We start from the raw sequence: 24,214 nt of genomic DNA on the forward strand, positions 1-24,214 counted from the left end.
AACAGGTTAGTCATCTATACTTTTAACTTCAAATATTCTAAAAGAATGATGAAACCCAAAATGCAAGATTCTCTAAGAATCGTAGTTCTCGTATACACAAACTTCTACCGAATTAATAAACAAGGGATGTAAATACGGACCTCTAACACAAAACTACATCCTAACAGTACGCACTTTTTTCCCTCATACAGAAACTAATTTATGCTTTGCAAAGATGAAAAATCATTTTTCATAATTGGGTTAACCCCAGTTCAATTTACAACCTTAGCCCCTCACAATAATGGTAGGCAAGAACAAATTGCACGAACCTATCCTATGTCAAACGTCAACAAGCTCTTCTAAGCTGGCTTTTTGTGCATTATTAAACCTATACTGAAGTTATAAATTGCCTACTATGTTGTATGTTGGGAAGAAATTTTTCTGTATGGATCACCATCGGTCACCAAAGATATATCTTCTGGAGACAACTCGGTATTTGTGCTCAAGTAATGGTGAACGCCCCGTACCCTGCATTGAAAACGTAGTTGAGCAAATATTCAAGGAAACCTTGTTAATTTGGATTAAATCAAAAGGCTAAACTGAATTGTTCAACATTTACCTTCCTCCTCTCTTCTTTTCGACCACTTGTGAAATACGGAAAGCTTCAGACCTTGAAATTTGGCGTAATGAAGATAGATATTCGTTGAATGCATAACCTTTCATTGCCAAGGATGTTCTTGCAGGAGCAATGGATTGGATGACCTCGATTAGAGATCTTTTCTTTTCACTGTATTAAAGGTTCCCAGAGTAAGGTTTGATATCGCAGAAAAAAATAATTTTAAAAAATCATGAGAAAATTTGTCACTAAAGGCAAGGTGAAATACCTCTTCTGCATATTATTTATTGGGGTGTTCCACTCTACTTCATTTCCAGTACGGAAAGCTTTCATTTTCGAGAGATCCTGTCGGGATAATTTCCCCAAAGCCATAATATCAGTGGAGGAAGCCAACATCTCAGAAGTAATATCAACACAATTTGCACAACCCAACTTTGATCCTTCATCTGCTATAACCTTAGCGTAAAAGCAAAACCCATGCTCAGCCACCGTGGACATCATTTGTTCACAATACCCATTTGATGCGGCTTCATTAGAAAGGAACATTGAAGGTTCCATTTTATCCTGCATATGCATATACTATCATAATTTAGTGCCAAATACACAAAGTAAGAAAAACTTCAAAGTTTTATTATCAGCTGAAAAAGACACTTACCAAGTAAGGAAACAAGTCAACATCTGAAATTAGATTGCACAGTCCACTAGCAAGTTTAACAACTTGAAAAGCACCAAGCTCTTCTGAGATAGAATGCTGTCTTAAATCCACTCGGTGATCACGGAGATCTCTCCACACGTTTTGTATCTTTTCTGTCTCGTCTAATGGATTGGACTGCGACAATGTTGGTTTTGGTTTGAAATCCATTCGACTGCATTCATCCATCACTTTAACAATTGTTTCCGTATGTTCATCTAGAACATTAGGCTGAACCCCTTGAAAAGAATGATCTGGAATTTCAGTATCCGCCAACAAATCTGGATTCTGTAACAATTTTGTTAAGCGCCTACGAACATTGAAATTGAATGGTTTCAACTCATTATTCACAGATACTTCTCGAAGACTAACAAAAGGGAGAGCAGGACCAGAAGACACGGCTCCAGACAATGTCTCTGTTCCATTTTCAATTTCAGTTTCAGGAACATACGTTGATTCTGGCACACATGATACATCAAATGATTTACATGTTTCATTCAAGTATGCACTATCAGCCTCTGAGTGCTCCAAATCGGAACAAACTAGTCTGTCAACTGATGTGCCCGGGTAGTTTCCATTTAATTGAAATTCTGATGGACAACCATTAGTTTCTTTCATCAGTTGCCTCATATTAGCTTCATCGTGGGAGTCTACAGGATATCCACAATTTGAATCTTCGTCATCAGACATGACTACATGTTTCCTTCGACCATTATGCCTAGAAGATGCAAGAGGGGAACCAGAAGAATTGGAAAACTCGGAAATAGTGCTACGTTGAATTTCAAGCTCACAGTAATCCGTCAACGATCCATTCCTATTAATCATCTCCACCTTCATGGCCTCTATATCATCAGTCCCTATATAATTCACATTTAAATCTTTTTGCTGTTCACTTACATTAAGCTTTTCGGTAATCAACCCTTTGGAGTTTTCTTCCATTATATTTGTTTGTTTGGCAATTTCGTTTTCAATTAGATCGGATATCACTGAGGGGAAATCCCAGGGCATTATCTTCGGAAGAATCTGATGGCCAAGCTCAAGATCAAATGGACGTGAGCCATAACCTGTTTGTGCCTTTTCATCTGTACAACAACGGGAGAAATCTAAAGGTTTTGTAAATCAATACAATGGCAAGAAGATAAATGGAATTACAAATTACATCACATTCCAACATTAATTCCTAAGCACAAATATAATAACAAAAAACAGCTTTTAGAGTTGTAAGCTTTTGAAAGGACCTAATCGGGGGGAATCTGCCAACATGACAAAACAGTTAAAGAAAACGGGGAGTAAAAAAGAAAAGGAGAGAACTATTATTCACTCGCAAGATTAAAAACAGATTATTGTGCTGAAATACTAGATGACAACAACAGACATTCTTAAGTACTCCACACTTCTTATAATCCCTTCCTAAACACGTTTAAATCATGTTAACTGAAAAGCAACGTCCCCAACAGCAAAAGAAACTTAAAGACCAAAGGGTGCGGGGTGAATAATGATCACGTGATGGTCATGATTTAAAAACGAAGTTCATCATGACTACACCTGAGAAGACAAATCAATCAATAATTATAGAAACAAAATTAATCTGTATTGGTAATAAATAGTGTTCAATTAATTTTACTGCTTTTCCTAGTCCATGTTACCCTTAAATGTAGCTTCCAAAGTCAATAAATACATATGGCAAATATTTGCTTTGCTTTGACATGTACATGCTACAACCTACCACCAACGAACTAATATGGTCTACAAACACAGAAATGAACCAAATGCTGTGAGGTATACCTTTTTGAAACGTTTTACTCTGAAACCAGAATTGAAGATGCATAATGCTTTTTCGGATATCTCCATCACAAGAATGTATAAACTTCTCTAGTAAAAGAGGATGGATGTTGACTCCTTCAGCGAGACAAACCTACAGGTAATTCACATAACATTAATATAAATTTGGACAAGTTTCTTTTACTACCTGAGAACATAAACTGAAAAACATACACTGTACAAATGGCAAAGCAATTCCTTTGGTGATGGCAACACGAATGGAACATGGAGCATGTCAAACTTATGTGGCAGACCAGGATTATCACCTAATTTACATCAATATGTCTCCATAAATATGAAAATCAGAGAAAATCAGTGACTTAAGAAAAAGTGCATCATTCTAACCAAATGTCTTACTATTACTGGTCAATATAATTGGCCCCTTTGATGTCTCAGCAATCCGTTGTATGGCGGCCATACATCCACGATCTTCAGCAAAAAGGATGTCCACATCCTCAACTAGAACTAGTCGACGGATTTTATATTTTTCAGTATCATCATTTTCCCCATGTAACTTTAAAGTTGATCCACTATGGGTACAAGTTTCATCATCGGATATGGTTACCAGTTCATCCACTCCATTTGCTTCATCAGCAGCTTTACCACTGAGCATAGCCAGAGCTCGGGCCGATTTTGTAGAGGTCTTATGTGAACTTTCAGAGTTTCCTGATTGCCTGAAATATATACATATCAAATATTATCATAAAACAGGTTGACAGAAGCTTCTGTGGAGTAACTTGATTTTACTTGAATACAATTGAATCAAGGCAAATCGTGTAATACTGAACTTCAATAAATATCACACCCTTATTTTACTTAGACCTAGAGGTTTTAACTTGAAGGGAAGAACCAGTTTTTACATATGAACGCAGAGAATAACAAGTGATTGAAGAATGAAGCAAAAACTACAAGTCTTCAAGAATTGTTTTGGCTTCTCATAGTATGTTGAGGTAGCTTACGACAAGGAGATTTTAAAAAGACCTTATTAAGATCAAGGAAGAAATTTTAGGGTCTATTTGGACAAACTTATGCACAGAGACTTCTAAGAGATAAACAAAAAGAAAACCTAAATTGATTTTCAAAAGTTAAAATTACCTTATGCACAAGCTAATTTACAACGACTCTGGTAGCTTCTTCATATTTCTATTTTTAACTTGCACATAAGCTAACTTTAATTCATATAAAGTCAATTTCATTTTACTCCACATATTTTTCTCTCCTATTAGTTTTTATGGAGAAGTTTGTCCAAACATACCCTTAAAATCAATACAGTCGGTTTCTGTAAATAAAGAAATTATTTCGTGGCTAAGAGATAATTTTCAAAAATGTTAATGGGTTAAAAAGGTTTCATAAACACTTACATGAGTTTTGGTTTTTGAATAAGATTAACTTTACGTTGTAATTGATTACAAAACATGTTCTAGGCTTCTGGAAAACAAATGTCTCCATGGTAATCAATTACATTAGGTTACATGAACATAATTCAGCATGTTATTTTACACAAATTTAGTCCCCACATCAAAAGCCTACAACCCAAGATCTCCAGGGACTCCAACACCACTATCCCATGCTGAGTTCATAGTTGTTTAACAATTCTACTCACTTCTTTAACATCAAAATTTTATTCTGAGCCAAACTGGATAATCACACTACTGTACTTTTGAATCCTAACTAATGACAGATTGCCTTTTGCAACCTGGCATACAGTATTGTTTATCAATAACAGTTGAACGAAGGCATCTATATTTCCATGTTCAATAGCCTATTGATTTCTGAGAAATTTGAAATGCTCCTAAAAATTATAACAATCAACTAATCCAATGATATTGCACGAAAGTGAAAGTAAATGTAAGACATTTACAGTTAGTTAAAATTGCATAGCTCTAGAAGACTGGAAGTTATAGCAAGCACGGTTACAATAAATAAGCAAACCTTTTGAACCCAAGTGAATCAAGAGAATGTTCCAAGTTCCTGATAGCAGTCCCATTTGTAGAATTTGATGAATTGATCTGTTAAGACAACATGAACCATAATTAAGTTTGGCGATATTCATGGTTCAAAAGACAGATATATGACAAGGAGAGAAATTTTTTAACTAGTACATGTTTTAAGGGGACAAATACAAGAAATTGTTTCCACCATTCCTTCTCATTGTTTTAAACCAAAAATTGCCATCTTCAGACAATCATGCTTCCCCCATTGGGGAGCAAAGACAAAGCTCAAATTCAAACTTCAGAGAAGACAGCAAACTTTCATCAGGCTAAATTCAAATCTGGGTAAATAGTCACTGTACATGATCTTGAGTATTGCTTATAAGAAAATTTTAAGGTGGCTACTTACAAGACCATCAGATCCATCAATGAATATTATTACCAAAAAGTATATCCGTTTAAAAGCATAAATTAACCAAATATGTTACAAAACTGTTATACCTCTAAAATAATAAACCCTTGCTCTTTGGCACAAGCATGGACTGCTGAAGACTTGCCACTCTGCAACATCAAACTTATATTTAGCTACCAACTTGAACAGGAAGTGTTTATGCAGGAAATGAGCCTGGTTCTAGATAAAGTGATAATGATAATGCATTGCAACTAGGATAAAGTTATCCCAAGAAAGAAGCATTTAGAAGACATGAATAGTAACGTTTTAGATGTTATGCAAATAATTTGTGTTGAATTACCATGAAAAATAAAGATCAACATTCCTGAGTCCATCAAATACTATTAGAACTCAGAGAAAATTATTATTAATGATCTTTTTCTAACTATTACGACCATACACAGGTTCAAAAATAGACAGGGGAAATTAATTGCTAAAAAGGCAAAATACAGACAGAGGTTCAAAAATCAATAACTAAAAGGAGAATCGGGACTTGGCTATCGCCAGATTAACCTTGGCGAGGTAAAAGATCATTAATAAGTAATAACCTTAACACTAGTAGTACAAATAGTACAAGTGCATGCAGAGAGTTGTGACTTAGCAATAGGCACAGAAAAATTCACAAGCTTCTACTCGTTCCTGAAATTTTGAACAGAATATAAAAAGAGCCACATCTAGTTTGCTTTGGTGGTTTTCAAGAGGAATGAAAAAATTGTCAGAAAAATAATCAGTAGTGCATTACCATCTTGATTTCAAATAAGCTCTGTTTGAAAAATCCATAAGTTCTAGTACTTATCCTAAATTCATATTTTAAAATTTTAATATTAATTTTAGAAACTATCCATTATATTACAGAATAATAGTAGCCAGCAGTGTATGCATAAATGAGGTGCACAGGCCACAATTCATGTAAAGTATGTGCAGAAGTTTTGAAGTAGATTTACACACCCCAATTGGACCTGTAATTAAAAGAACTTTTGGCAGGGAATCCTTCTCATTTATATCTTCTGAATCACAGTCACTATAAGAATATTTATAATCGTCGTCGTCATCTTCAACATCTTGCATGCCACTTTTATTAGTGCCAGTGTTATCCTTCCTGCTTTTATACTGCCTTTCATGCCAACGATGTAGCCAGTCACTCAAGAAATTAACAGATTCATCATTACCACATACCTAAATTCACAACAAAAAAGGCAAAAATTAGATCATAAAATTGAAAAGGCATGCAACCTTAACATTTTTAAAAGTTACCTCAACAGCCTTCGTTGGCTTGTATTTGTTTGTCCATAAGTTGCACTCCTCCATATCTAAACAGCTACGGTAGTATGATCTCATACTGCAATGCAGATGGCAGAATACAAGGTTAAACTCACTAAAAGGAATAAACTTCCTATATATGTCTTAAGCATGTTGAACTGATGAAGTCAGTTTTTCTTTTAAAAGCAAGAGTATAATTATTTTCTCATTTACATTTCATAAATCCCAGAGCTTAACGGCCCAAAGATCACAAGTATACTTCACAGTAGGCTAGGAGAAAGATAGCCAAGAGTGCAGAAATAATTGCTGTCGTCAGGAAACCCTGACTATCAGAAGGGATAGTAAAAACTATCAAAAACCATTTTGCCTTTAGCCACAATATAATCTCAAATAAGTCAATCAATCGGTTAGGACACATAACTTCTTAGGCATAAGATTCTCTTGATTGGAACCAAAAAGCAGTCATGGCCTAACCAGTGGAAAAGATAAAGACATAGGGAGACAATTGCAAAACTTTCTATTGTATCAAAATCAAACAACTTTGACAGAATGGATCTTTCATAACTTGGCATTAGTCAGGAGTTTATTTCAATATAAGGGAAGAAAACATCAGCTGGGAGACTCCTTATTATATCATGATCATAAATTGAAAAAATATAGTTTATGAAATGAGTTACTTCTCTAGCAAGTTGCGATTTATATGGAACAAGCAATTTTCTGACTCATTCTGTGAGCTTTGGCAACTACTTTGATTCAATAATAAACATCGTCTTTTAGCTCTGACAAAGATAGAGAAATATTAGGGCTAAATTTTGACAAATTTGATAAACAGATAACTAACCGCATACATCACTATAAGCCATTAAATTTATGATTCCCAAAAGTCCTTATATATACTCTTTATATTTAGCTTATACTCCATCTTACTACTCAACAAAAAATCAGATGAACAGGAGGTGATACACTAGTATACAATAAATGAACTTTCCCTTAAATTTTTTCAACCTTCAAACATCTATTTACTAAAATATCTCTTTACTATATTGTTTGGAAGCACTTTATACATATTCCATCCAAATAATATTCTAGCTTTTATTTATTGCGGGAGATAAAGTGCAGCAAGAGGAATTACTTAGAATTTGCAAATGCATGAAATGAATATAATATATATATATATATATATATAGAGAGAGAGAGAGATAGAAAGCTGTAAGCATATGGGACTTATATAATGAGAAATTTCTTATTTTTAAGTATGCCGACCATACAACCAAGCAAGAATAATCAACAATACAAATTACTGAGTAATCAAGTGTCCAAAAAAGTAGTGTGCATTCATACTCTTGGTCATTTATATAACACTTAAAGGTTTCAGTATATTTATCTAACGGGCCATTGCCAAATGTACAAATGGTATTGCAATGAAGATACTTGTGTGGCATGTGTCATGCCTCTGCTAACCTTTCTTGAAGAAATCTACTCAGTGGTTCGGTATCTTTAGACTTTCTAAAAATGCCAGCTTGCACAGTTGTAGTAACAGATTCATCCACCTTCATGTCCTTGATAATTTTTGGCCAACAGTCAACCACAAATTTAGACAAAGAAGAAAGTACCTTTCATCCTCTAAACTAGTTTTAGTGGATTATCGACATACTACAGCTATGCATAGAGAGTACGTAACTGGTGACAGGGCTACAGAAGTGATTCACAAAAAATAAAGAAGAAACGATGTACCAGTTCAGCATTTTCACACGTCAGACATGCTGATTGCTCTACTAGTGAAGATGGGTTTGATGGTGATACTTCTTCCGGTTTTTTCCGAATTATAGAAAGTCTGTCTGAAGATAAGGCATTCTGAGAAATTGAAATGCCTAATCGATTCAAAGAACTGTGAAGCTTATCAAAGTTTAAGGATTCAACCGATCCCTCTAAAACAGATGCATTTACACTCTCTTGACCATAGTTCACAGAGATCATATTCTCCACAAACGTCCAGTTTCTCCAGTCAACGGATAACGTATCATCCTGCATGAACAAATTTTACACCTAACTCAATTATATGATGCTACAGAATTCAAAACCCAAACAAGATACGTACATACGTACACATATATAACACTCCTTTTATCACATGAAAGCAAAGCAATAGCAACTCCAAGGCTCCCAGCCGAAAGTAACATACCTTAACATTTTCAAATACATGAATAGGGCCGCAAGTAGCCCTTTTATGGTTACTCTTAGCTGTTGGTAAATTACTTCCTGACTCACTCACATCTTGAACTTTTTTTCCTTCTTTCCATAATGAAAAAAACGGATGTATCTGACGTCCCGCATATATCCTCGAATCTTCCTGGTTAAAGAAAAGTTTCAAATTACACAAATATCAAAGATTGTAGAACTGAAGTTAAAGCAACAATTCAAGGAAAGTTTCAGGCCAGTGTCATTTTATATTTAGAGCATTCACATGTTTCTCCTAATTTTGTAATTTTACACAATTTAAAGCACACGAGAGCGAAGGATTAAGCTATTACAGACAGAGCAAAACCAAACACACTAACCTCAGCAGCCAATTTTGCTTCTAGAAACAAATCATACACAGGTGCCTTAACCTGATCGGAATTAGTCAACACCTGCTGCGAAGTTGACCCCTTAGTGCCATTAGCAGTTGCTTTTTTCCTTGGCGTTGGACGCTGCTTGTAGAGGAAAAAGAACAATACCAAAACCACAATCAGAAACTGAAGCTCTCGATTCTCTGCCCTCAATGCATGTCAACGCATCCAGCAACAATTTATTTTACCATGACATTATCAAGCACGAGAGATAAAGCTTATAGATTTCACAAGTAAAGCTTCCAAAGAAAAATAAATTAAAGCTTTAAAATGAGAAACTAAGAGAAAAAGGAACTACCTTAGATGAAACTTTTTTCGGAGGAGTGGCTTTTGCCTTGGACCTCTTCCTCTTCTTCTTGTTATTCTCAGCCTCAGAGTAATCCTCGTCGACTTCGTCCTCTTTGTCCTTCTTCTCAACGGGCTCCGGTGGCTTGAGAGGGAAGAGCGTCGATTGAACCAGCTTCTTGCGACCACTGCGGCGGGGCGGGGCGGCACTGGAGGAAGGACTGCAGTCCATGACGGTGGACTCCATCTGGATTGAATCGAGTTGAGTTGGTGAGATCTATTGGATAGGGTTTTGGGAATTGGGAATAAAGGAAAGGGAGCGCATTACTGCCAATTGAAATTTAGGGCGATAACGATTTGGGGGGAAATCAGTTTCTATCTCATGGATCTGGAGGGAACATACAGAATATGTTTCTTTTCTGTTTTCCGTTTTTCTACTGAAAACATTATGAGATAGGAAGTAAGTTACAAAATACATAGTATCATTGTCTTTAACCTATAACAATACATAAACTAATCTTCCTTCAGGTATATATATATATATATATATATATATATATATATATATATATATATATATATATATATTAATTATGTGTTAAAATTAAAATATAAATTATGATAATATATGAAGAAGATATATATTTAATAGTTCTATTTTACTTTTTTACCATTAAATAAATATCTAAATACTAAAAATATCTGTGAGTATTTATTAATCTTTTTACATAGCTATTATTATTAACATTTTTTTCCTTAAATGTATATAGACGAAATGCCTATTTTGCACTTGTATAAAGAGAATGGATATACTACTTCATAATTTCCTTTTACATCATTTTTAAACTGAAATTTTTTTCTTTAATAAATAAAAAGATAATTTATTCATTTATTTAATAAAATAATCATGTTTTAAGAAAAATGACCGGTAACTTTTTTAATACTATTCTCATACAATTATATTATTTTCGTTTTTTTAATTGATTACTCGTAAAAATAATCAAATTATATAATTATATAATGTAAACAGTAAATTTATATAAATAACAAAACTAAAATTATATTTTTAAAGTTGTAGTATTTTAATGTAATTATAGATACATGGAAACACATCGTAATGTAAATTTAATTTTAAAATAACTCCTTTAAAAGTGGTATACAACCACTTTAGTCTCCCCTTTCAAGGAATCAATGTATTTTGACTTTTAATTTTTACTTTTTAAAATATTTAAATAATGAAGTAGCTATTCAAATGAAATAATGATTTTAGTTACATTTTTTATGAAAATCGTAATATAAATAGCAACTTCGGTTTTTTAAAATAAATTAAAAACAGTAATCTCGAAAATGTTTTTTCTTCTAAATATGTAACAAACATAAATAAAGTTGTTTATAGGTTCATAGCCATAATTTATTTTGAAATCTCCTTTTTACTCTGAAATTGTAAAAGTCCTTCCGTTTCCAGATTTTGTTGGGTGCCATTTTTAAATTTGTGTTCGCGTCGTGACAGATAATTATTGTTGCATCATATTATTTGTTTCCTGCACCCTATCACTTTCAAAACCTATTTTTCAAAATACAATAAATAATTCTGAAAATTCTTTTTCGGAAATCAATTACCCCTTACTTTTACGAAAAATATTTTTGGGAAATTTTTTACGAGGTGGGAGGTAAAATTTGATTGGTTGTGGGAAACTTTAGCCAACTGGACAGAATTTATGCCCACGACTAATCATTTGGTAAAGTTTGGTTCAATCCAAAAGCAAAAGGGTATTTGTTCGAAATGAATTTGGCAATTGAAATATATTTTTATACATGGAGATTAATCTTTGAAATTGGGATTATGTAATTGGTCAAAAGAAATTGTTATAAATATTTTTAATACATCATCACGCTAAATAGTTGAATAAAAATAACAAGATACTTTTACGGTGATTTTTTTTTTTTAAGCTTATAATATATTCTGATTTCCTGCAAATAATTTGACTAATGATTTTTTAGGATAAAAACAATCTAAAAACCATATTTTCTTAAACTAAAAATTTATTTTTGTGGGCTTCTAAGGAAATATATGAATTGAATTTTCTTATTATAGAAATCGTTATTTCGAAGAAATGGATTTAGAGAGAATATGATGAATTTTAATAGATTTGAGTGGATGAATATGTAGATTTAGAGGGTAAAGATAGTAAATTTAAAAATAAATTTTGTGAAAATTAATAAATGATTTGAGTGATATGATAAATTAAAAAAAATTATAATAGATAAAATTTTAAAATTATCTAATTACCCTTAAGATAAAAATAAAAATAAATAATTTTTAAATAAGTTTAAAATATTAAATTTTAATAATAATATTAATTATTATATACATATATTATTAATTATTGTATGTTATTATTAATTATTATAATATATATATATATATATATATATATATATATTATTAAAAGATTATATATATATATATATATAAATATAAATATTATACTAATATTTTTATTATATATTTTTTTATTATTAATTATTACTAATGAAAATAAATGCAGTATTCACATTTTTTTATTTTTATAGAAATTTAGTCAAGATAAATAAATAATATATAATTAATTTTTAAAATAATTATTAAATGTAAAATAAGTAAAATATAATATGTACACAAAATAAATTTTTAAAGTAACAATTAAAGATAAAATAAATTTTTAAAATAACGGTTAAAAATAAATTATTTATAAAATAATTAATTTATAAAATAATAATTAAAATTAAAACAAAATGTGAATATCAAGGAGAATATCATTATAAATATATGTTATTAATAATAATTATAATTATTATATATATACATATAAATATATCTTATTATTATTTATTATTATTATTATTTTATTATATATACTAAAATAAAAATATAATTATTGATAATAATCTATAACAATATATAAAGGGGATTCTCCTTTTTGTGTTCACATTTCAAAATACTAATTTTACCCTTTAAATATAATAATTTATTAAATTTTTAAAAATTGATCATTATTTTTATAAGTTTTTTATAAAATCGATTATCTCTACTTCTTCTCTTATTCTTTATTTATCAATGATTATTTCACTTTATTCTTAATAAATATAATTTTAATTTATATATTAACTTAATATTATTATAATATTATCACCTATTAATATAATATCACACATATTTAAAAAATACATACACTGCGATAAGGTTTATATTTACGTTAATATATATAATGGTTATAACTAAGAAGAAGGTTACAAATAAAGTTATTATTAATCTCTTCAAATAGTTGCACAATTGAACGAATGAAATTTGAGACTAATTTTTCAAATTCATCTGTAATTTTTCATTCAAATAATTTTTAAGGAACATGAAATTTATTTTCTATTTATTTTCACAAATCCACTGATTTAAACTTTTTCATCAAACAATTAGAGTCTAATAGATATCCAATATACTATCGAATGAATTTTTTAAACTGTCATTTAAATTTTAACTGCTCTAATTCCCATCGTCAAACTTTTCACTCATTTTACATTATGCAAATTTAAATAGCGGACGTACCTAAAACAGTTGAACCCCTAAAACTGTTGCAAGAAGTAGTAAAGAAATCAATAAACACGTCAAAACGTAGATCAACTTCCCAATTTTATTTTATTATTTTAAAAAAGAATTTAGTTTTGCTTCCATCATTGGACTCTCAATTAGCCAAGGTATCGTATTGTATCAGCATAGAGAAAGACAGCAAGAAAACTAAAATTCCTTGCCCAAACGCCTCAAAAAGCAAACTATACCAACCAATATACTTCGACAATGCGGGCCACACCACACCACATGTTAAATTATCGAAAACCAAACAACTAAATTACCCAAACATCCCCAACCTTCGTTGCTCCAAAGGACAAAACCATAATAATTCATTTCAAATTTTGAATCTGACATTCCAGTAAGTAAAATTTAAAAAAAAAAAATCAGTGGATTTTTGGATTCACATTTTATTAATTTGGGTTATGAGAGAGAAGGACAAAAATGTCCAGCGAAGCAACTAAAAGGTTGAAATCTCTATGATGAGAGTATGACCAGTGAGAAACAGTGTCCTTGTGTTGTGGCTCTATGGAACACACCTGTCTTCTACTCTAAACTCTCTTTCGCTTTTCAAAGAGAAACTTTTCCCCTCCCCAACACAACCCAACACAACACTCTTCTCTCTGCGCCTTCACTTCTCAGAGAGGGAGAACACTCCTCAAAAAACCCTAAACTCCTTCCTCTTCCTACACTCCGACATCCTAGAATCAGTTTCCCACATTGTACCCTGTTGCCTGAAAACTTAAACCTCTTAACTTAACTACCTTCACTCTCTCTTTCTATTTTCAGAATGCCAAACCCAAAGCACCTTCTGCAGGCTACACTGTTCCTCTCGTTACTTCTTCAGGCCCTGTGCAAATCCACCATCGAGCCATGCTCCAACTCCGACTCATGCAACGCGCTTCTGGGATACACCCTTTACACTGACCTCAAAGTCTCCGAAGTGGCCTCGCTCTTCCAAATCGACCCCATCGCGCTTCTCACCGCGAATGCCATCGACATCTCCTACCCCGACGTCGAGCACCACATCCTCCCTTCCAAGCTCTTCCTCAAGATCCCCATCTCCTGCTCCTGCGTCGACGGCATTCGCAAGTCCGTCGCCACCAACTACAAGACGCGCCCCTCCGACACCCTCTCCTCTATCGCCGACTCCGTCTACGGCGGCCTCGTCTCCTCCGACCAGCTGCGCGAGGCCAATTCCATTCCCGACCCCTCCGTCCTCGATGTCGGACAGAACCTCGTCGTGCCTCTCCCCTGCACCTGCTTCAACGGCTCCGACAACTCTCTCCCCGCCATCTACCTCTCTTACGTCGTTCGCCCCGTTGATTCCCTCGCTGCCATTGCTGCCAGGTACTTCACCACGCTTACAGATTTGATGAATGTCAATGCCATGGGAAGCACTGCCATTAACGACGGAGATATCCTTGCTGTTCCAATACCCGGTAATAAACTAATGCTTGCTTTTCTTTCTTTTTCCTTTTTTTTCTCTGCAATTTATAATTTTCTCTTCGATTTCTAACTCTCTATCTCTCGTGTTGCAGCATGTGCTTCGAATTTTCCTAAATCCGCCTCTGATTTTGGCTTGCTTGTCCCTAATGGCAGCTATGCCATTACCGCGGGGCACTGCGTTCAGTGTAGCTGTGGACCGAAAAACTTGAAGTACTAACTAAGCAACCGTTTGTTTTCTGTTCTTAATTTGTTTTTTCCTCTTCCACTACTGCATAACCTAGAATCTCTTTTTGGGTGTGAAGTGAAAAATGGTCTCTATAGTGTTTGAGGAGGTGCTGTTTCTTCTGGTGTTTAATGGTTTCTTAATTTTCTTGTAGTCTGTACTGTATGCCGGCTTCTCTAGCTGTTTCTTGCTCCAGCATGCAATGTAGAGGCAGCAACCTTATGCTTGGGAATGTTACAGTGCAGCAGACTAGTGGTGGTTGCAATGTTACTTCTTGCGATTATGATGGCATTGTTAATGGCACCATAGCAACAACGTATGTTTACTTTCTTTGCACATGTGGTTCTAACCTAGCTTTTCTACATTGTGTATTTTGTTGTACTATTCTGAGTTTAAGCTTGCTTAATTTCTGTTTTCGTCTTGCAGGTTGTCCCCTTCTCTTCAGCCTCGATGTCCGGGTTAGTGTTACATAAACACAGCTCAAATGCATAATGCATTTTATTTTGAATGATTTATTTACTGAGATGTGTTGATATGACAAAAACAATGTACATAAGTCGAAGGAAAGGGACCTCCTACCTCTTGAACTTACTTTTGGAGTTAAAATTTGTAAACTCAAATTCTAAGATGACAAAAGAGCATTGCATCTCCTATTTAGCCACTTGGGCCAAGCATGCCTTGTTTCTGAGTATATAACAACTTTAAATATCTGAAATTCTTAATTTGGTTTCATGTTAGAGATATACAAACGATGGATGTCCATGCAAATTTTGAGTTTATAACTTTATTTGCAGAACTAAAATTTAGTTAGGTTTGATGTTGTGTAGCATTTTTATCGGGACTAAACTGATGGATCATCAGGGATGTTCCAGTTGCAGTTCCTAATTTAACATACTCCAATGAAACTCACCCCCAAAAGAGAACTTGGTGGCACAAAGATACCTTGTATTCCCTGAAAAGTCTTATAAACATATTTCAAATGATGTTGCAGGTCCACAGGAATTTCCTCCTCTTGTTGCCCCACCTACCACGGTTGCAAAAGACACAGTGTTTGGACCAGCACCAGCACCACTGTTCGATGGAGCAGGTCCTATGTCGCCTATATCCTCAGTGGTTCCTTCAACGGGGCTTCCAGGATTCTCTCCTGCAAATGGTCCTATTAGCGGCATTTCTTCTGGTGCTTCTGCTGCATGCTCCTTGGCGAAACCATTGCCCACTTTGACGTATGCACTTGTGTTATTGCTTGTAAAGTTCATGATACCCGTGGCATTGTAATCTTATCAATTTTGTGGTGGGTTCAGTTTGCCTGCTACTTTCTTTGTCACGGGTGCTCCTTGTAGTTGCTGATATTCTTCTGTACTCTTGTACTCATTCGTGAATCTGGAAAACTATGGAATTTCGGGTTTCATCACAAGCTTAGCCATTTATGTTTTCCGTTTTGCTTAATTATCTTGTTTAACTATTGTCAGTGATTCTTGGTATAATCTGTATAGAAGCTTTGAATTTGACTGTGTCGCCATTCAGTGATTAACTTTTTAATGGAGCGCCAAGTTAATTAACATTCTTGGTTTCTCCCCGATCTTAAATACCTTTGGATATTTGATAACATTTTTCTGTAGCATGGTCCAATTTAGGAGTGTAACTTTATAATGCAAATAAGAACGAAAACACATGTTACTGAAATAGTGACATTTCAGCTGACAAATCTAATAACCATGGGACATTTTTGAACTTCACACCGTTACAGGAAAGAACACAAATTAATTTTTTGGTAAGAAAGAATACGCATTTTTTAGAATTTAATTTCAACATATTGATATTACAAGCTTAAATTTATTATATATATATATATATATATATATATATATATATATATATATATATATATATATATATATATATATATTACTTAACTAGTTATAGTATAAGCTTACTAGATGAAAAGTAATACTTAGGCTTTAACATAAATTAAATCCAGTTTTATAACCTACTACCGAATTCCAAAAGGCTTATAAAATCAATCCTTCAATTTCTTAAGTTTGATCTAATCTTGCATAGAGAAATACATGGGTTAAACATTAAATTTAATTCATGATCCAATTTGGACTTATGCTCAACTTTTTTTTTTCTTTTCCTATTTTGTTTTACCTTCACTTTGTCTCTTCTCCAAAGTATCACATCTAATAACATTCGTCATAAAGAATAAGATCAAAACATTTTATAGAATTAAAAAAAAAACTAGAATCTAAATAGAATCCAAAATTTTAAAAACACTTGACCAAACTAAAATTAGTCCCATATTTTTATTTGTTACTATTTTATTAGGAAAATGGCATTTGGGCCTGAAGCCCGGGATGTTTTATTGTATGCGCTCCAATAAAACATGAGCTGCCAAGAAATGAATTGAAAGTGAAAGCAAAAGCAGTTGAAGGGACACAGCACCAGCACACACACCATGCCTTCTGCACCTTCCAAAATCTACGCAGGTTCTGTGTACTCTCTCAATCTCTTATTCTCTTATTCTCTCCACTCACCATGCTTTCGTTGCAGACGATGTGAGCCTTCTGGTTGTGACGCTAGACACCAATCCTTTCTTCTGGGCCACTTTCCCCTTCCCCTTCGCCGAGTTCCTCTCCCAAGTAATTTCCGTTCCCAAACCACTTCACCACTCCCGTTCCGTTCCAATCTCAATGTTCTTGTTTCATTTCCCAGGTACTCGCCTTTCTCAACTCGATCCTGCTCCTCGGCCAGCTCAACCAGGTCATCGTCATCGCCACTGGATGCAACTCCTGCGCCTATGTTTACGATTCCTCTTCCGAACGGAGCCACGGTGCCACCACCGGTACAATGCCCGCGCTTTATTCCAACCTACTCCACAATCTCAACGAGTTTCTCGCTAAGGACCGGCAATTAGACGCTTCTCAAAAACCGGGAACCGTGCCTTCTTCGCTCTTATCGGGCTCCTTGTCCATGGCGCTTTGTTGTATCCTTATCGCCGATTCAGTTTCCAAGTTCTTTGGATTCACGCTTATGAAATTGAAAACACCTTATGTTGCTAATAAGCTCTACCTTTTATTTGTTTTACCTGATTGGATTGTCAGATATACAGAGAGCTTTTCGTTTAGGACCCATGCCTCCGCAGCCTCGGGTATGTGTTTATGCGTCAATTTGATATTGCATTTTGTAGTTACTTGAATGTGGTGATGAGTTGCAACGGCCACTGGAACTGTTAGCCAACTATGATTAATGGGGATTCCTATGAGTTTGATATTAGACTTTGCAAATGATATGCTTGTTTTTTCCGTCATCTAATGTTGCTATTGCGGGACTTACACTTTGTTACACTCTTCTTTTTGGTACTGGAAGTTTCATTCATGCTAAATATGCCATTTACTTTTTGTTTTTGCTTGTTTGTAATATGAGAAAGCTTTAAGGTTTTGTTTCCTCTGTAAACTTTTCCATGGCTAAAATTGAGTTGGATACTACAAGTTATTATTTTAATATCTAGTTGATTTTGAGCTACAATAAACTCAAGACAATTTTTGAAAACTCCTGCTGCTACCTCGTTTACATGTTTTGTCTTATCTTTGGCTGTTTATGTTTCAGTAATCTTGTATTTTTCAGCCAATCTCCAGTTTTGTTGTTTTTCTTTTATTTTGGCTTTTGTTTCCAATTTTTTGTTTATAAATAATTGCTATTTTACCTACTTACTGATTTATGAACAGATTTTATGTTTGCAAGGGACTGCCGATGGACCAGAACAGTGTGACTCACAATCTTTACCTTCTATATATTTAATATTGCATTGACCTTTCACTATAAATAAAACCTTCTATCCTTTTCAGGTATGTGGCAATCATGAATGCAATATTCTCTGCACAGCGTTCTACTGTATGTACTGAATCTTTGCCTTTAATTTTCTTCTTCAAACTTTGGCTTTTTTCTTGGCAAGAGACTGTTAAGTAGTCAGGCATCTTTGAGCAATATATTTGTTTAGCTAATGCATGAAGATTGTTTGTATTTTTATTTGAAACTAGTATTTATGTCCAAGTAACATTTTATATTGTAGGTTCCTATAGATTCTTGTTATATTGGCTCCAACAACTCTGCATTCCTCCAGCAGGTAATAAAGCACGCACACACATTGAATGAGTTGATGTTGCAGTTGTAGAATATGTTTAACTGAATATGGTCACTTCTTGTGTTATGAATGACAGGCTTCATACATAACTGGTGGAATATATTACAAGCCTCCTCAACTGGACGGGCTTTATCAATATCTTTCAGTAAGCTTGTTTTTAATTGTCTGTTTTTAAGCATTGGTGTGTCTTGCAGTATAGTTTTTTTGCTAGTCAGTCAATGCTGTAATTTTACCATTGAGAAAGCCGTGGTCACCAAATATTAGTGGCTCTGGCCTCTCCTCACCAAAATCCAAACTCATCTCCCTTGTTTGTGTAATGCCAAAACAGTCCTCCCTTTTATCTTTTTGTTGAAACTTGAATTCAACTATGGTTTATGGGGATATAATACTTTTCTTCTAATTCTGTTGTTAGGAATCCAAGTGTGAGTTTAAGTCTCACATTGGTTAGAAATGAGAAAGTAGAGTACTATATAAGGATAAAGACCCATAAACTCATTGTCTTAAGGTTTTTGGTTGAGAGTAGTGTCAATGTCTTATGTGGTTGAACTCAAGTCTCATTGGTGTTTGTATCTCCTCAGTGAAACCCCGTCTATAAACCTGGAAGACAGGGAAAATAATCCATAAATTGAGATTCATAGAAGCATGTCACTTCCTTAAAGTCCATACACCGACTTGAATGCAATTGTTAAGAAGTTGTTTTGCAACCATGTATCATATACAATTTAAAAGATTTATTTGTGGTATGGAGACATCTGAGATGGTGAGACACAATATATATTGCTGATACTGGTGTGTTGCTTAAATCTGTCAATAAAACAAGGACTGAAATCATGGCTGTGTCACCTTCATTCCCTGCTTTAGGGTTGGTGAAAACTTTTTTCTCACATTAGGATTGGCATCATTGTGAAATAAGTTACTAACCTCGATGACTTTAAAAGACCTGCAAGAAAAATGACTGGCATGCTCTTATGTTTTTGTTGTATGTCTTCTTTCCGGTGAGGAAGTTGTTTTACAGACATAATCAGTTTAAAATTTGATGACACAGCTAGTTGCTATTAAACAAATATGTCCTTAAATCTATTGGCAAAAATCTATTTGATAATACAAGTTTTTTATAGTGTGGGACTGGAGCTCTTTCTTTCATGGTTGCTCCTCAAGATAGGTGGTTACATCATATTGGTCTGGTACAAACTACTTAGTGGTGGTGAGGTCCTTTTTGGGTCAGCATAAATGTTGGAAAATCTTTCAAAATCAGGTATTTTGGTGTTGTGTGCAAAGTGGGCAAACACAGTCCTAGTTACTTGGCTTAACAGTGGAATGAGTATTGCGCTACCACAGGGTTAAACTTCTACAAAGGGCTTATGCACACACTGTGCAAATCAAACTCAATGATTATCTTCATACCTCCCCTCTTCTATCTGTTCCAACCCATTACACAATCAGCTCATTCCTCTTTCTCTGTCATGTCTACATGCTCTCCCTACGCCTTCTTATTTTTTATATCTCTTTGATATGGGCATGGGTAGGTGATATGCTAAATTTTGGTCTAATTTTCTTTTAGGGTTCTAACTGGTCAAGTTTAGGTTTTGTTTTATTGAGTATGTAGTTCCTAAAACAGAATGAAGCAATTAACTTGTTGTTTTCTTCTAGGGAAGCAAATCAGCAACCAAATAATGTAGTAAAAGTGAAAACCTAATGAAATAAATCATTACCTGAAACTTAAAAGATTGGTTTATGAAAGGGAATAAACAAATTATCATTCTTTTTCAAATCAGGTTTGAATTATGTCTTTTCAATTTTACCTTTTGTCTTACTTCTGACACTAATCTAACCTTGTGTATGCAGACAGTTTTTGCAACTGATTTACATTCTCGTGCATTTTTAAGGCTTCCTAAATCTGTGGGTGTGGATTTTCGTGCATCGTAAGTTTTTCCATAGTTAATCTTTTCCTGTTTATGTTTTTTGTATTTTCATTTTCTTTCCCTCTCTGTTTCTTCTTTCTCTTCTGTAACTACAAACATTCGGACAAAACCAGTTATCTTTAAACTTGTTTTTTTCTCCAATTATTCTTTTTTTTTTGTCTTCCCTTTTGAATTTGTGATCGGTTGAAGACTCTGTTTTTGTAAACAAGACAACAATTTATGCGATCACTAACCCAACTTTTAAAGCCTAAATTCATTTAATATCAACACATAACCAAGGGACATTTGTAGTTTACCTCCTTGTTACGGATTAGTACATTGTTAAAATTATTCGCACCGAGCATTGGATTTCTTTGGATGGATGATATATTTAATGTAATTTTAGTGGATTTAAACAAAGTGTGTTAAAGTACTTAGTCTTGCATTTTAATCATGGCAATCTTCTTCATTTACTGTAGAATTGGCTATCTACAAGTTGTGTGTGTTGAAGTCCTACTCCTAAATTGTATGAATTGTGCAGGTGCTTCTGCCATAAGCGAACAATTGACATGGGATTCGTATGTTCTGTATGCTTGTCCATATTCTGTGAGCATCATGATAAGTGTTCAACCTGTGGGTAAGTGTTTATTTCCTCAACTTAGCCTTTTTCATTCTGTTTCCATACAGTTCCTCCACATGTTATGGATCAAATGGGTGTAGATATTCATTATTTAGTTAGCAGAGTAGCAATCGGTTCAACTTTTACAGAACTCTTTCTTTTGAATTGTATTACTTTACTAGTTTATTATCAGACTGCTGTTACTTTTTAGATAATTTGATACAATTATCAGTTTCTCTCTTTAGCTGATTTTTATAGCCGTAGGGGAAAGACTGTGTCTCATATAGGGTTTAGCATGTCAGGAATAGCTATGAGATGAGGAAGACAAACCCAGCTGATTAATGTGAAATTTTCAGCCCTCTATTTGAATGATCTCATGATAATACAGACCCAATGTTCTCTTGAAGCAAGAATCGGCATGTGCTATGTATATTTTGTATTATGTTCAACCGTGTTCATTTTTAAAGAAAGTTAAAATTTAGTCTATGGACCGTATTTGTTACTGAAAGATAAATTTTTTTCATCACATAAAAACTTGTTAATGAATTCAATAGTAGTTTTTAGCATACAAAGTTTAGCCATGTACTAGTTTGCCATCGGATCTCTATTGGTAGATGAATGTCCTGACTATACTTGCTTTTCTTCATGTTTAAGTTTGTCAATTCAAACTTGTATATGCAGTATGCTCGTTATTTCTAATCTCTAAAGCAAATTAGAATGTGAGATCTGAAATGAAACTTTTGACATGCTTGAGAGTTTTAAGGGAAAAATAAGTTCCTTGTGAATTTATCATCCAGGAGGATGTAATTTAATGAGAATATAGAAAGACTAGTCAAAAGCAGCAGTCTTGAAATATGTGATAGATAAATTGTTGTGCGTCTGGTAGTTTGAAAATAGAAAATCAAGTTCTGTTAATCATGAGTTGAAGTTTCACAGTTGGTTACACAAGAATGTTAAAAAAAATAGAAAAGAGAAGCACAAATGTGAATGCATATTAGACGGAAACAACATTCAGGATGTTGAATGGAAACTTGATCAGTTGACGCTGCATTTTTATAATTTGCCTATTTGTTATGTTTTGTTTTTTCACTTCTGCAGGTCTGTATTTGGTCAAGCTCAACTAGATGCTTCAGCAGCTAACAGGAAAAGAAAGGCGTGAATTGGGTGCGCAGCGTACTTTGTCACACCATGAGAGCTGATCGATTTAAGTTCTCTTCATACACGTGGCATAATGAAATTTTGGCGTCAAATTTATTTCCCGTCTGTCTTGGTGGGAAACTGAAGTTCGTTGTGTAATTATTGCAGGCCTATAAAAGTGATCATCGATCTGAAAGTTTCATTAATTGCTTAACAGGATCTCTTCATATTGGGGCTGCATAAAAGGCATTTTATATGATAATTTCATTTGCTGTTGAAATCGATGATTTGGATTATGTTCAGTATGTTGGCTAAGTTCTTCTCTTTTACATAGGGATGTCAAAATAGACCAGGTCCGCCAGCCCACCAAAGAAAGGGTGGGTCGGGTTAAAATTTTCAGCCCGTCAATCCGTTGTAATCCGACCTGTCTAGCCCACCAGTTTAGTGGACCAAAACAGGTCAGCCTGTCAACCCGTTTTTTTTTTTAATTTTTTTATGTTTAAAATTAAAAATAATTAAAAATAATATTTTTTATATTATATAAATAATTTTATATATATAATAGATTTATAAACAAAAATTTATAAAAAGTTAAAAAAATTAAAAAAAATTAAAAAAAAAGGTTAGCCTGTGGGTTAGCTCGACCTGTTTTTGGCGAGTCACAGGTGGGTCAGTTCAAAACGGGTTGGGTGGACTAGTCCAAAATGGGTCGGGTCGGCCGGTTTTGCCATCCCTAATTTTAGAGCATCCAATGCTTCATGATGAGTTATGGTGAATTTTTGTTGTATTGTAGAAGGTCTACAAGACTATATTAAAAGGTATAGAAGACATTGTAATAAATAAAGTGGATTTAGATGTCGAGTCTCCAAGGCTAGTTGATTCATTTGTTTCTTGATGCTTGACATAAGGAAGTATTCAAACAGGTCTTGTTTTAATGGAGAATATTTTAATGGTTGATTTTAATATCAATACATGAAATTATATTAAAAGTTCAGTTGGATTTTAGCCATTGGGACGAATTTGCATTAACTAAATTTCGCAAGAAATTACTCACTAATATGTTAACTTAAAGGGTTCACTAGTATATAATATAATTTAGCACCAATGTCTTATTTTTTAAAAGATAGAACAGTGGCTATATTTAGTCCTCGTAAATGAAACTCTAGTGTCCATTTACTTTAATTTGAAGTTCACCCATCTTTCTCAGTTTCTTTCTCGTTCAAATATCTCAACCTTGCAACCACAGGAATTTGTTCCCTACTGCCTTAATCACTTCCTCTTTGAGTAAAATTTGAGATCATAAAAGATCTCAACATTTAGGTCTGCCTCAAGTCGGTCATCAGACATTGTGACTTGCCTCTTGTAATGACTATGTGTTCAACACCTTAAGGTAGATACACTCATAACATGCAATCAAAGTTGTTGGTTTTGTCAGCAATGATAAAGGGAATAATGTTAAGGGATTTTGTAAGTTGTGTGTGTGGCTTGGACTTGTCAACT

At 33.9% G+C, this 24,214-nt stretch overlaps 3 protein-coding genes across 8 annotated transcripts; 2 read left to right on the top strand and 1 right to left on the bottom strand.

Annotated features, from left to right (window-relative positions):
* Window positions 1-49: 49 nt before the first annotated feature.
* LOC114163118 lies at window positions 50-10,109 on the bottom strand. Of its 6 annotated transcripts, none has more exons than XM_028047211.1 (16): window positions 9,657-10,109; window positions 9,308-9,442; window positions 8,932-9,099; window positions 8,484-8,774; window positions 8,211-8,308; window positions 6,744-6,828; window positions 6,438-6,665; window positions 5,540-5,599; window positions 5,040-5,116; window positions 3,471-3,781; window positions 3,282-3,373; window positions 3,072-3,201; window positions 1,251-2,368; window positions 864-1,159; window positions 599-766; window positions 50-507 (listed from the first exon to the last, which is right to left on the bottom strand). In XM_028047211.1, the coding sequence occupies exons 1-16, from the start codon at window positions 9,888-9,890 to the stop codon at window positions 393-395; spliced, it is 3,606 nt and encodes a 1,201-aa protein (XP_027903012.1). In that variant the 5' UTR covers window positions 9,891-10,109; the 3' UTR covers window positions 50-392. The 6 variants fall into 6 exon arrangements, with proteins under 6 accessions (XP_027903012.1, XP_027903010.1, XP_027903008.1 ...); XM_028047209.1 differs by having other exon boundaries at window positions 1,251-2,389; XM_028047207.1 differs by having other exon boundaries at window positions 1,251-2,389; window positions 3,465-3,781.
* A 3,631-nt stretch (window positions 10,110-13,740) lies between these two features.
* Window positions 13,741-16,362, top strand: LOC114195994 (lysM domain-containing GPI-anchored protein 1-like). Its single transcript, XM_028086464.1, has 5 exons — window positions 13,741-14,686; window positions 14,786-14,903; window positions 15,071-15,232; window positions 15,343-15,374; window positions 15,908-16,362. The coding sequence occupies exons 1-5, from the start codon at window positions 14,035-14,037 to the stop codon at window positions 16,189-16,191; spliced, it is 1,248 nt and encodes a 415-aa protein (XP_027942265.1). The 5' UTR covers window positions 13,741-14,034; the 3' UTR covers window positions 16,192-16,362.
* A 929-nt stretch (window positions 16,363-17,291) lies between these two features.
* LOC114196237 (general transcription and DNA repair factor IIH subunit TFB4) lies at window positions 17,292-23,016 on the top strand. The gene is made up of 11 exons (XM_028086819.1): window positions 17,292-17,402; window positions 17,467-17,555; window positions 17,629-17,899; window positions 18,018-18,064; window positions 18,642-18,679; window positions 18,762-18,807; window positions 18,986-19,039; window positions 19,134-19,202; window positions 20,903-20,979; window positions 21,500-21,595; window positions 22,676-23,016. Exons 1-11 carry the CDS (start codon window positions 17,372-17,374, stop codon window positions 22,734-22,736), a joined length of 879 nt encoding a protein of 292 aa, XP_027942620.1. The 5' UTR covers window positions 17,292-17,371; the 3' UTR covers window positions 22,737-23,016.
* Window positions 23,017-24,214: the final 1,198 nt, after the last annotated feature.

The sequence above is a fragment of the Vigna unguiculata genome, chromosome 9 (genome assembly GCF_004118075.2).
Source record: "Vigna unguiculata cultivar IT97K-499-35 chromosome 9, ASM411807v1, whole genome shotgun sequence".
Classification (NCBI taxonomy): Eukaryota; Viridiplantae; Streptophyta; class Magnoliopsida; order Fabales; family Fabaceae; genus Vigna; species Vigna unguiculata.

What these genes read in the sequence shown, in the direction of transcription:
- LOC114163118 (XM_028047207.1), bottom strand. Translation starts at nt 9,890, where the DNA reads ATGGAGTCCACCGTCATGGACTGCAGTCCTTCCTCCAGTGCCGCCCCG. An exon ending in CGAAAAAAGTTTCATCTAAG is followed by an intron (nt 9,443 to 9,656) that starts GTAGTTCCTTTT and finishes TTCCTCTACAAG; the next exon opens with CAGCGTCCAACGCCAAGGAA. An exon ending in TTGACTTGTTTCCTTACTTG is followed by an intron (nt 1,160 to 1,250) that starts GTAAGTGTCTTT and finishes ATGCATATGCAG; the next exon opens with GATAAAATGGAACCTTCAAT.
- LOC114195994 (XM_028086464.1), top strand. Translation starts at nt 14,035, where the DNA reads ATGCCAAACCCAAAGCACCTTCTGCAGGCTACACTGTTCCTCTCGTTA. An exon ending in CCTTGCTGTTCCAATACCCG is followed by an intron (nt 14,687 to 14,785) that starts GTAATAAACTAA and finishes CTCGTGTTGCAG; the next exon opens with CATGTGCTTCGAATTTTCCT. An exon ending in TGTGGACCGAAAAACTTGAA is followed by an intron (nt 14,904 to 15,070) that starts GTACTAACTAAG and finishes ATTTTCTTGTAG; the next exon opens with TCTGTACTGTATGCCGGCTT.
- LOC114196237 (XM_028086819.1), top strand. Translation starts at nt 17,372, where the DNA reads ATGCCTTCTGCACCTTCCAAAATCTACGCAG. An exon ending in CTTGTCCATGGCGCTTTGTT is followed by an intron (nt 17,900 to 18,017) that starts GTATCCTTATCG and finishes TTGGATTGTCAG; the next exon opens with ATATACAGAGAGCTTTTCGT. An exon ending in GGTGTGGATTTTCGTGCATC is followed by an intron (nt 20,980 to 21,499) that starts GTAAGTTTTTCC and finishes TGAATTGTGCAG; the next exon opens with GTGCTTCTGCCATAAGCGAA.